The 13,264-nt window shown below is 42.7% G+C and overlaps 1 protein-coding gene across 4 annotated transcripts in view; it reads right to left on the reverse strand.

The window, feature by feature from the left end:
- GRIN2A (glutamate receptor, ionotropic, N-methyl D-aspartate 2A) overlaps nucleotides 1-13,264 on the reverse strand; it is a 434,662-nt gene that overhangs the window by 176,135 nt on the left and 245,263 nt on the right. For all 4 annotated transcript variants that reach the window (XM_011961386.1, XM_011961385.1, XM_011961388.1 and 1 more), the window contains one exon: nucleotides 4,521-5,113. In XM_011961386.1, the coding sequence (XP_011816776.1) occupies nucleotides 4,521-5,113 (593 nt within the window). The remainder of the gene's footprint in view (nucleotides 1-4,520; nucleotides 5,114-13,264) is intronic.

A 13,264-nucleotide genomic window follows, 5' to 3' on the forward strand; every position in this document is an offset into this window, starting at 1 on the left:
TCAACCAGTCAAAGCTGGATCCCAGATCCCCTCAGTAACTCACCACAAAGACATGAGGTATGACCTCATCTGAACTTCTTCTGGAGCTATTTGCAACCTCCCTACTACATAGGAGGAATAGTGAGAGCTAGTTGTTTACCATATGCTTTGCAGAGTAAGACCTTAATCCAGCTGCAAATGTAACTTTTAAGCTTGAAGTGAAGAACTCCTAACTTGAGAGTCCTGGGCTTCCACTGAACAAGCTAATAGATCTGACTCAGACTACAGATAGGTCTGTTCTCTGCTTTCAGCTATCCAGACTGAAAAATATCTTACTATAAAAAAACCTAAATGTCCATCAAAGAGGAATTATTAAAGTTGGAACATTTATACAACAGAATATCATCAATAAAATAAATGCAATTAATTATCTTCATAGAAGGATTTTGAAAACATAAGGTTGAGGTAAAGGAAGTGCTAATACATTAGACACCATCTGTGTACATTAGACAGAAGTATGCATTGGGAATGTGGTTACACATATATGTGCATTGAAAGTACGAAAACATGATGATGAATTTGGTTTACATCCAAATCCACGTACAGGTTTTCCCTTCTATGGAGAGAAGAGGAGAAAACTGGGACAGGGAAACATATAATCAGAACTTCTACATTATCATTAGTGTTTTATTTCTTTTAAAATGTTGAAACAAACATTAACCTTTGGCATCCTTAACTTTGTTCTCTATGATGAATATTGAGTTGAGTATTTTATCAGATTCTGTAGTTTTCTGTACTATTCTTTTTTCAGTATTAAAAAAAGAATTATTATTACCTAAGTTTGTCTTTAGACAAATTTCCTTCACCTTGATCAGACTGTATTGTGTTTGAGGAGAGAAATTATATCTTAATTCATCTATGTATCCCAGGGGTTAGTGCAGAGTCTGTTGGTTGGAAGCAATGATAGATAGAGAATAGAAGAATATAGTGCCTTGGCCGGGCGCAGTGGCTCATGCCGGTAATTCCAGCACTTTGGGAGGCCAAGGTGGGTGGATCACCTGAGGTCACAAGTTTGAGACCAGCCTGGCCAACATGGTGAAACCTCGTCTCTACTAAAAATACAAAAATTAGCCAGATGTGGTTGTGCGCGCTTGTAGTCCCAGCTACTTAGGAGGCGGGTGGGAGAATTGCTTAATCCAGGAGGAGGTTGTAGTGAGCCGAGATCACGCCACTGCACTCCAGTCTGGGAGACAGAGTGAGACTCTGTCTCAAAAACAAAACAAAACAAATATATATATATTTGAGATATATATTTATATCCCTTAATCCTTTTTTTTTAAATGCCTTCTTTGGGATTTCTCCAGCTCCCTGTCAAGGGCAGCCTGGCAGGTTTCCAGTGTTCCCTAGGTTGGGCATCAGGGACTGCGGGAGAGTGTGGGAAGGAGAGACTGCTTATGCATTATCCAAACTTACACACTGGGTGGACACCACCAGCCCTGCATGGATGGAGAGATGTTTCATTAAACACCAAGCAGTGGATGGCAACTTACCACACTTGATGCATTGCTTCTCTGGGGGTGGAAATACCATTTACAAAATTGCCGCATTTAAAGGCATAACTTCGGGAAATAGCGCAACAGCATTTCACAGCAGCAGAAAATTCTATTCTTTTAAAAAAAGAATAGAATCCAGGGTGGTCACTGGAAAGGGATCTAAATGTCTTGCCAATTATCCTTCTAGAATTCCTTTTCCTGTATATATTATATTTCAATTGCCATAAAATTGAGTTATGTTTCCATCAAAATTATACATTTCTGAATATTCCAGCTGCAGGGCACACCTTATTATGGGAGTGAGAATTCATTAGCCTCGCTTATGTCTTTGGGCTGGCAGCAATCCTACCTCTGTAAGAGACTCCCATGTCTCACGCTGATTTATCTGAGTTACTTCCTGATATCTGGACAATTATTTTAAATGCTGAAAGTGGTAGTGTAGAAACAGGATTACTAAAGCCAGTAAAAGGACAGAGGATGGAGAAATGTCAAAGGAGCGTGATTTCTCAATTCAAGGTTCATTTTTCAGATTTATGTTCATTGTAAAGAAGTATATTCTGTCTACTTCAACACACACACACACACCCCTCCAGCCACAGTTCAGAGATAGCCTCTGAACTGTAGCAGATTCAAAGTCCTAAAACCTTCCAGAAATATTTCAGAGTGACATAGTACCCTGCTGGCAATAAACCAACATGGTTTGTTGACTGTAATTCCTTTTTTTAATTATTTTTTTTTTGAGATGGAGTCTTACTCTGTCACCCAGGCTGAAGTGCAGTGGCACGATCTCAGCTCACTGTAACCTCTGCCTCTCCCTCTTGGGTTCAAGTGATTCTCCTGCCTCAGCCTCCTGAGTAGCTGGGATCACAGGCATGCTCCACCAACATCTGGCTAACATTTGTATTTTTAGTATAGACAGGGTTTCAACATGTTGGCCAGGCTGGTCTTGAACTCCTGGCCTCCAGTGATCTACCCACCTTGGCCTCCCAAAGTGCTAGGATTACAGGCATGAGCTACCACACCTAGCCTGCTGACTACAATTTCTGATTACCAAAAACTTCACTGATGACTCTGGAAGTTATTTAATATTACTAGGTGGTAAATACTGTGCTAAACAATACTTTTCATGCAGCACCTCAATGAATACGACAATCTCTAGAACACTGGCTCTCAAAGCACAGTCCCTGGACCACAAACATCAGCATCACCCCAAAACTTGAAAGAAATTGCAAATTATTGGGGCTCACCCCATATTTTCTATTACATTAGAAACTCTGAGATTGAGGTCCAGTAATTTGTGTCTTAACAAGTCCTCCCAGAGATTCTGATGCCTGCTGAGGCCTGAGAACAGCTACCTAGAAATTAGGTGCTATTATCATCACTTTGCAATAAACACCCGAGACCCAGAAAAGTAAAATGATTGTGCAAGTGATATAGAAAGTGGACGAGACAAGCTTTGAACCCAGACAAGTCTACCTCCAGAGTTGAGGCCCTTAATCAGAGTTCTACACTGCTCATTATCTGAGGAATAAAGCATGAATTAAATCCGTGAACATCAGGCAGAACCATGCAAAATGAGGATAGGAGGGATCATTCTAAATCTCAACAGCTTAACCATAATGATGGGCCACAAGGAACAATGACACTACTCAGAAACCTAAAATTTAACTTAAATGTTCGCCAAGATGGGAGTAAATAAATTATGATACATTCATATAATGGAATAGAATGCAGTTCTGCGAGTAATGTTTGCCAAGATTTCCAATGACCTACAAAAATACTTAGAATATAAGAAGGGAAAAAAATCAAATGCAAAATCAAACAGAGACCAGGAGCACTAGTGTGGGAAGTTTCCCCAAAGCATAACATGTTGGTGAGGACGTGGGAAACTGGGTGGTTTCACAAACTGTTGGTGTGACTATAAATTGGTGTTGTTACTTTGCAGGACAATTTGGCAATAGATGCTTCCATTTAAAAATGCACATGAATTAGGACCCAAAAATCCTGTATCTTAGAATCAACCCTAGAAAAAAAACTTGCACATGTGTATAGACATGTATAAAGATGATCACTGCTGTTTAGCTTCTAATAGGAAAATAATCTGACAAAATCCCTAAATTAAATGTTTATAACACAAATGATGAATTCTTGAGGTGATGAAAACCCCATTTACCCTGATGTGATTATCAAACATTGTATGCCTCTACCAAAATACTTCACTTATCCTATAAATAAACACATTTTTGTATTGGGGGTTGGGGCGGGAGGTGGGGATTACTAATAGGGTAAAAAAAAAAAAAAATAGAATGAATAAGACCTACTATATGATAGCATAATTGGGTGAGTATAGTCAATAATAAATTACTTGTATATTTTAACATAACTTAAAGAATATAATTGAATTGCTTGTAACCAAAAGGATAAATGCTTAGGGGATGGACACCCCATTCTCCATGATGTGCTTATTTCACATTGCACGCCTGTGGCAAAACATCTCATGTACCCCATAAATATATACACCTACTATGTACCCACAAAATTTTTTTTAATAAAAGAAAAATAACTCCTAAATTTCTATCATTATGCAGATTGGATAACTAAATCATGACACCACGATACCATATTGAAGAATGTGATGTAGGCTCTGAAGTTAGACTTGTCTGGGTTCAAATGTTTATGAGTTACAAAAAATATAGATACACTTGAGATATAGCTATAGATAGACAGATCGATCGATCCCGGGTGTAGGTTTCCAAGATATATTGTTGAGTAGAAAAAGAAGGTAAGTTGTAGGAAACAAAGTTTGATGTGACTTATCTTACAAAGGAGATGAGAGAAAGAGAGGAGAGCAAAATAAAAATCCCATAAGGAAACACACAACATCGTACATTTTCAGTGCATATTTCCACCACTGAGTATGTAAGCGAACAAACAATGACAACAGCAAAACTCTCATCCCTCTTTGGAAGACAACAAGCCCTTTCTTACGGGTGCAAGGTGTGCATCGGGATCTCTGGCCTCTCCATCTGCCCGTAGCAGCTGGTCTTGGCCTCAGGGATGTAGGAGAACTTCTCCAGCATAGAAGACGCAGCGGTGGTTAGGATGCCAATGCCATCCCTCACTCTCGCCTCCAGGGTGTAGTCCCAGTCATCGTAGGAGACGGAAATGAGTCCCGATGGAAACTCTTTGGGGATGAGCTCCGTGTTCCCAGAGACCAAACTGGGGACAATCCAGAAGAAATCATACCCGGTGAGGCCAAGGGAGCGGGCCTCACTCAGAATGAGGACAGCCTCGTCTTTGGAACAGTAGAGCAAGATGACAGAAGAGTGGATCTTCTTCAACTGGACTTGTGTCTTTGCATCCTCAAAGGAAGTGTCCAGTGTGATCACATTCTGCATGTCCCAGCCCACAAAGCTGTTGTCCACCGTGGTCTTGACGAAGCTGATGAAGTCCCTGTAGCCAGGGAAGATGGTGGTCACCAGGGAGAAGACATGCCAGTCATAATCCTGCATGATCTTCAGCATGACCGTGGCTTGCTGCTGGATGGACGCTCCAAACTGGAAGAAGGTAGACGTCGGATCCTGTCAGTGAAAAGAAAGTGAAACAGAGGATGAGGCAGGAGGTGGTTTATACAGAAGCATAAAACTGCATCCTAGAAGTAAGGAAAGTAAATCACACATCAATCATTTGCAGACATTCCTGAGCATCTACTATATGCCAGACTCCAGAACAGATCCTGCAAATACAGAGAGGAGAGAAGCCCCTGTACTCAGGAGCTCATAGCCAGGTCCTGGAAGGATGTCTGTTATTATTGCTTGTTTATCATCTATTTTTCTCATTTTCCTCTAGTTTATCCTGCCCCCTCCTCCTTTGAGTCTATATGGTTCTAACAGAACAAACTCTATCTGACCCCCACCCTGGCTCATGACTGGAAAAATCAAGCCACAGATACAAAACAGCATCAGCAAAGACAGACTGCTTTCTCAAGATATATTTGGAGCCCCTAGAGTCTGCCAAGTCTGAAGTCATTTCTCCTGGACCCCTTGGTTATAGAAACCAGTAAGTTTCTATGTTCATGTAAGCAGTTTGAGTAGGGTTTCTGTCACTTGAACGTACGGCTCCCACATAATAGAGTATCATAAATACCATGTGGACATCTACCTTTTCAATCAATAAATATTTATTGGACACCTTATTAAGCGTTCTTAATAAGAATTAAGTGGAAGACAACCTCCATGAACTATGGGGTAAAAGATGCATATGAAGTGCTGAAGGAGCATCCAGGTGAGGAAGAGGAGAAGTGCGTGGATGTTACAGTCAGAGGAATCCCGAGGATGCACTGCAACTATTTCAGAAGCTGTAGATGAATATATCATGGCGCCCAAAGGAGGCATACGATATGATGTTGAAGAGCTTGGCAGAAACCCCAGCACATAGGGCCTGAGGAGCTATGTCCAGAGAGTTAGACTCTATTCAGAGCATAAGGGAGAGTCGCTGAATGTTCTCACCCTAGAAAGTGGCATGGTAACTTATGTTGTGTTAAAGGGCCTCTATTAGCCCTAACATCTCCACCAATCTACGATCATGAGAACAAATTTCCATTTAGAAAAGGCAGTTGACGCATACAGTGGTACAATATACAAACTGCCTTCATACCCCCTAACTCGTCAAATCCCCACAGTGATCCTACAAAGCTGGTATTGTTGGCAGGGAAAATGAGGCTCAAAACACTCACACAGCAAGTAGGCATCTGTACCTCGGTGCCATGACTCTACGTCCTGCCCCCTTTCTAACACTCAACCACAGCCTTCCTGGGATCACTGAAGATCTGTATGGAACAGATGCTTAAATCACTTTGTTGACTTGTGGACATGGTGCAAAAATGCCAACTAAACAGAACAGAAAGTATGCCTCTGTGTCGGAGCAAAACAGGATTTGACAAGTGCTGAGATGTATTTCCTTCAGGTAATTGAAAAAATTATCAAAAGGTCCTCATCATATTACAGCCATGTTTTTATTTTGCATTCTGTATTTACCATGTGTATTGAACACAACCTCAACAGGGTAACTTATGGGGATTCCACTGCAAGAGTGTGTGTGTGTGTGTGTGTGTGTGTGTGTGTGAAGGGTGGATGGTCCATTCATGTTTTTCAGAACAATACTTTGTAGCTGTGCATGTCAATTCTTTCAACAAGCTTACATCGCTTTCCCTGTGGGTGCTCACTAAAAGTTTTATCAGAACAGGCCAAAAGCTATAGTTCTTCGAAATACTGCTCTTTTTTGAAATGCATGGGTTTGTGGGATAATTTGAGTGAAGCGTGGCCTGAAGGCAGAGAAAAGAAACAAGAATAAATGTCTTCTGGGCCCTTTCCAACATTACAGTTCTATGAATTTTACCTAATTAAATCAATTAAAGTGGGTAATAGATTTAAAGACTTTGGATAATTATTGTTTTCCCTACAGTAGCTTTTGCAGAAATCTAATATTCTTGAATTGATTAACCATTTTAAATCACATCTCAACAAGACCGTGAGCTCCTCAAGGGCAGAGACTTTTGTCGTTTTCATCTTTATGTCCCCAGAACCTGGCAGAAGTCTTGGCACAACCATAAATGGATGACAAGGGAATGAATATGTGAATGAAGCCTAAGAGGAATGTCCTTGATTAAGACCAGAAATAGAAAGAAGGAGAATTCAGTATCTGAGATTGTATTTTGTGTGGATTCTGAATATTGTGACCAAAACAAAATGAAACTTTCAACATCATCACCTACACCTTCCTACCCTGAGGAATTACCCAACCATCCAATATTCACCTATATCTCAATGTGTCATTTGTTGATAAAGAGGAGAATATAGAAGACCTATAAACCTCAGCAGTTGTCCAGAGAACTTCATTAAATGCCAAAATAGGGCAACAGCATAAAGAAACCACCAACAGAAGGCAACACGTAAGTAGAGTCTAAAGGCAATTATATTTGTCAACCTCACACACTGTGAGACGTCTCTTGGGATGGGACGAAAATGTTCTAAATTACCAAAGAAATGTGATAATTCCCATGGAAATGATGTCTCAAAGGAAGCCAGTCACCAGAGCTACCTTCTGACTGCAAAAGGCGGTGGATCGGCATCTTGCACTGAGTACACAAGGAATAGAGAAAGCTCTTAACAGGCCACACCCTAAAGGCACCACTGGAACCCAATAAAAAGGGTCTAGGAGACAATTCCTTGGGAAGACTGGTATTGGTGGAGAGGTGAAGGTCAGACATGCCAGATGGTGATGGAATGTGGGATCCTCCAACACCCTTGCTGTATGTACTCTGAGCTAGACATGACCAGGGTGTCCATGCAAAGGTTTGTGCACAGAGTAGAGCTGTAAGCACATGCATCTTATCTGGTTCTCCCCATGTAGAGGAGGGCATGGCTGCACTGTGAACTTCCTCAGGAGAAAGACAATTATAGGGACAGCAGTTAATCGGCCCAGAGCCAGCTCAGCACAGGCCATCTGTGAAAGAGTATGTGCAAAAACCCTTGCTTTGTGCTGTACCCACTCCTTATCATGCCAAATTTCAGCCCAAGCTGAATCTCTCCCATTGCTCACTATGCTGATCCCCATTCGCAGCCTCTCCCCGGAATGGAGAATACTAGAACCTCTGGGGTTGGACTACCCAGCTCCAATCCTCATTATGTGGCTTTGGGTTGGGGGGAAAAGAACACTCAGCCTTTCTAAGTCTCAGTTTTCTCACCTATAAAATGGGTGTGGCTATGGTAATAATGATCATAGTAAAACATGCTAGAAATACTTACTCTATGAGAGTCACATTGCTCCTTACTTTCTAGGTACTATCTCATTTAAAGCCACCCTCAACCACCTTACTAAGTTGGCACTAGTAGTATGCCCATTTTACAAATGAAAAAAGACCCAGAAATAGGCTGATTTTTCAGGTAGAAAATCATACAGGTAGAAATCAGGTTTGCCTGCCTCAGGGTCTCCAGCTTTTTATCTCTGCACTCTACTGTTGCCAATAATGGTGCTTTCTCATTGAGTTGTAGGGATTAAATGATTCCCTTGTAGCAAAGCACCCAGTGTAGTGCCCATCACGTATGAAGTACTCAGCAAATATTTCACATCAGGAGATTATGCTGTCTTTTCCAAGAGGTAATCCACACTCTGGACTTGGAGTATCTCAACAACTCAACCTGTTCAGAGCTGCCTCGTTGAAACTCTTAAAGCATCCCTTTAACCATGCCACTGCCCTGCTCTGTAGCCACCAATAGCTCCCATAGGCCTGCCATGTTAAGTTCAGACTCCCTAGCCTACCCATCTATGTGCATCAGCTTTATAGTTGAAATATCATGAGCTCTAGGGTCTATTTAACCTGAGTTCAAGTCCTGCCTTTAAGGGACTGTGGCTAACCTAGCCAGCCCTGTGGCTTTGGGAAAGTGCTTAATCTTTCTGGGTCTGAGTCTCTTTCCTTATAAGACAGGAATAATGACCCTTCCATCGCTTGGGGCTGCTGTGAGAATGGGATGAAATGGTAGAAGTGGGAGACTCATCTGTCCATGCCTGACTTTGACAGTTTGGGTACTTGTGTCCACATCCTTGGTCCTACAGATCACACAGACATCGTCAGAAACCTAAGAGGGTCCTCATCCTATTTCAGGAACTGGTCTCTCCAGGTCCACTGACATGCTAGTTTCAAATCCCCACCGCCCCATGCAAACCAGCTCATTCATTCTGAGCCCAAGGAGCCTGCATAATGCAAAGAAAAATCTGCCTTTCCATACAGCAATGAATCCATGCCTTGGAGAGAAACCATTCCTAATTTCTTCCTGGGCACCATGCAGTTACCCTGTACCACTTTCATTTCTACTGGCATCTTAAACTTCAACCCAAAAACCACCGTGGACCAAAAGCATCATCTACCCCTTGGAGGGACAGAAGCAAGGGCCTATTTGCAAAATATAATGGCATAGCAAAACAATGAAGAAGCTCACATTTAGCTTTGGGATTTTCTAAGGTGATTTTATGGACTGGCAGGACATGATGGGGAATCTGGCCACACTCCCACGGCCTGGCGTCCAATACGCCAAATGGCCTGAAGCCCCTGAACATCCTTTCCACTCCCTGCCTTGATGATAGAGGCCACCTCTCCTGCACTTACCTCCTCCTGCCATGGCTCAGCCTGTACTTTTCGGATTCTACGTATCAGCCTCTGACCACCTCTGGCACTCGGCTTCCTTAGAATGTGCAGCCGGGGGAGAGGAACAGATTTCATACACCCACTTTGATTTTGAAGCAAAAGCACTTCTCTCCCCATGCTCACTGCTCTGCGGAAGACAGAACAAACTGTTTTAAACACAGAGCGAGGGAGGCAGAAGGGTGTGGAATTCTGGGTGTCTGCTCTAAACTCTGTGTTTTAGTCCCATCATAACTGAGGTCTCATTCAATCAGGTCTGGAGCATTCAATCCTGTTCCAGAATGTTCCAGAGCTTGCTGGGTCCCCAGGGTGACACCTGACTCCATGGGTACTAAGGCCTGGTGTTTCCTAGAGCCTAATAGCAACTTACATTCCATTTACCCATTCATAAAGGTTACAAAGCCCACCCACACCCAGTATCTCTTTGATCCCAACTAATCAAGAGATAAGGCAAATGGCATAACCCTCACGGATGGCATTTCTCCTAAAGACACAGGATGAGAGGTTAAGTGACTTCCCTGAGATCCACATGGCCCCATGGTGATGGCAGTCATCATGAGATGCGTCCAGTTTTCCCTTGCTCACCTCAGTGGCTCTCATTCCTGGCTGCACATCTGAATCCCTTGGAGAGTTATCAAAGAATAACCTATGCATTGTGCCCCATACCAGTTTGATTGAAATGGAATCTCTGTGGCCTGAGTATCTGAACTTTAAAGCTGATTTATTAGTTTTTCCTCTGTCTCTTCTCAACAGCAGTATGGTTAAGAAGTAGGTATTCAAGTTAGTATCTTTAAAGCCTAGTATAATGTCTGACACACAGTAGGGGCCTGATAAATACTTGGGGAAGGATGAGAGGGGCAGGAGGCTTACCCCCAAGTAGCATGAGAAAATTGGTCAGTATTGTCAACCCCACACCCATTTCCACAACTTATTTTCCTGTTGTCTGCCAAAATAATGCAGGTAACCCAGCAACAGTCCAGAGAGACTCCTGGGGAATCTGCATTCTCCTGTTGAGGATTGCCCTTGTTAGCCTTGGTAAGCCCTGATGTGCTTTCTTTTACTCTCATAGTGTATCAACTGAACATTTCAACATATTTTATTTCAATTTCCAAGGGTAAGAGAAAAATTAAAAGCATCAAATAAGCCTTGTAAGCCTGAGGATTGAGATGGATAGCATTCTCAAGTGCACATAAGCTGAATCAGTCCCATTGGAAAATAACTACTCCATGACTATCCACCTCCCTCCACCATCATCATCCTCCATCATCATCACATCCATCCTCCTTCTCACCATCATCATCATGACCATCATCATAGCCAATATCTCTCTTGGGTATACCCAATATGTAGCTCTATATAGCATACAGTGAGATGTCTTATTATTATGCCTGCATTAAAGATTTTAATCTGGATCGTATGTGGTTGCCTAGTTGTGGAGAGGGTGAATCTTGCATGTCCTTCAGACTGAGAATTCTTGAGGGTAGGGCACCATGCCCTCCTGAGTCCCGCTTAGCACCTTGCAGACCACTGGGCCACTTTTTTGGGAAGGAAACTGGCACAAGCATCCCCCTAGAGTGCAAGACTGCCCGTGGGCAGGAAAGGATCCCATGCTCTATGCACTTAAAGAGACTTGCCAGACCTACCACTCTAGAAAGAGACACTCATCTGTGGATTGTCTTTCATTCATTCAACAAATTTAACAAACTCCAGCTCTGTGCCAGGCTTTGTTCCAGGAAAGTGAACCTAGGGAAGGAGGTTACCAAAGTGAAGGCCCCCGATTCCATGAATTTTACGTTCTTGGGGGAGGAGACAAAGAAGGACATCAATAAGTAGAACAATTGCCGGGTATGGTGGCTCATGCCTGTGATCCCAGTACTTTGGGAGGCCAAGGAAGGAGGATTGCTTGAGGCCGGGAGTTCAAAACCAGTCTGGCCAACCCCAGAGTAAGACTCATCTCAAATTTTAAAAATTTGAATTAAAAAAACAAATAGAATAATTTCAAGGAAATCAGGTGATGTCATAGTTCAGGAGTGGGGTTGAGAGAGGAGCCCCACTCTAGGTCATCTGATCTGCTACATTGGAGCTAATCAAAAGTATATGAAGAAGGATTCATCCAGGCAAAGATTAGGGGTGAGATGAGAGTAGGGAGAGCCATTCCAGCAGAAGACGACACATATGCCAAGGTAAGCGAGGGCTCATCAAGTTCAGGGAACAGAAGGAAAGTCAGAACAGCTGAAGTTTAAGGAGCAAGAGAGAGAGGGGTGAGAAATGACTTAGAATGGGAAGCAGAGGCCACATCACACAATAAGCGCCCTGTAGCTCAGGATAAGGCATCGGTATCTAATTCCTAGGTCAACTGTATTAAAAACAACTCCTCTGCTAAAGGCATCTGTATCTAATTCCTAGGTCAACTGTATTGCAAACTCCTCCTCTGCTAAATGTGCCACCAGTGTCTCCCAACAGGGAACCTGGGAGAAACCTGGAATTTGGGGGATTTTGTGTAAGATAACCCCGTTCTTCCCTTTGGAATTCTGATCTGTGCCAATAGGTAAGCCTACATTGACTTACGTAGAGGGGCTGTCATACTTGCTGCTGAACTGAAGTGAAGGAAGCAGCTTTATTTCTGGAATAAAAAGGAGTGTTTCAGGCTTTCCCATAACACTTGCTGGGTTATGACTTGAAAGATGCAGCCAGCATCTTTTGTTTGCTATATCATTTAGTCAACTGGTACTCTAACTTCAAATATTGTGGCTAGAACTTCCATATTTTCCCCGGAATTTCAGACCTTGTCCCAGTTTACCACCCAGAGCCAAGTTTCCCACTACCAAGTCTGCAATGCCAGAGGAAAGAACACATAAATGCATGGAGAAATGTATTTCTTGATTCTCGTTGCAGCTAATTTAGGACAGCACAACATACTGTACATCAATTAGGACCACACAATGATCACTGCTCTTGAACTCAGTCCTGCTTTCTAGATCATTAGCAGGGCTGGCCAAAAGGAGGCCCTGCTGAGATTTAGACCCTTATGGTTATGCAAGGGCACAGCAAAGGCCCAAGCTAGCTTCACTGGTGCTCTGTCAACCTGCAGGTGAGCATCTGACTCCAGGCTTCCAAACAGGGTCATTAGCAATTATAGATTGTCTGGGGCTAGGTCCAGCTATTCTTACACAGAAAGCAAGCCTGATTCCCACCAAAGCCAGAGGGAAATCCTACCGGACCAGAGGCCCCGGGGTCAGGTGTCTGAGGAGCTGATAAACTTAAGTACAAGGAAACATCTTTATTTTGCAAGTCCCAACTGTGACTGGGCCACTGGCCTTCTCTGTGCCCCTGAAGCTATATTCTTCAGATTCCTTTATTTTCATGAAGCATGGGCCTCCTTGAGCCACGTGGTGGATATTTTTTATTCTAACCACTGAGCATCTCTTCTTCCTTTACTGGTAATAGTGAATTTCCCCCGAGAACTGTCATTTTCCTCTCTCTCAGTCAAGCCAATTGGCCCATAGTGCCAGTAATTAATTTGGGGGTAGGA

This window comes from Colobus angolensis, unplaced genomic scaffold (assembly GCF_000951035.1).
Source record: "Colobus angolensis palliatus isolate OR3802 unplaced genomic scaffold, Cang.pa_1.0 Scaffold55, whole genome shotgun sequence".
Taxonomy (NCBI): Eukaryota; Metazoa; Chordata; class Mammalia; order Primates; family Cercopithecidae; genus Colobus; species Colobus angolensis.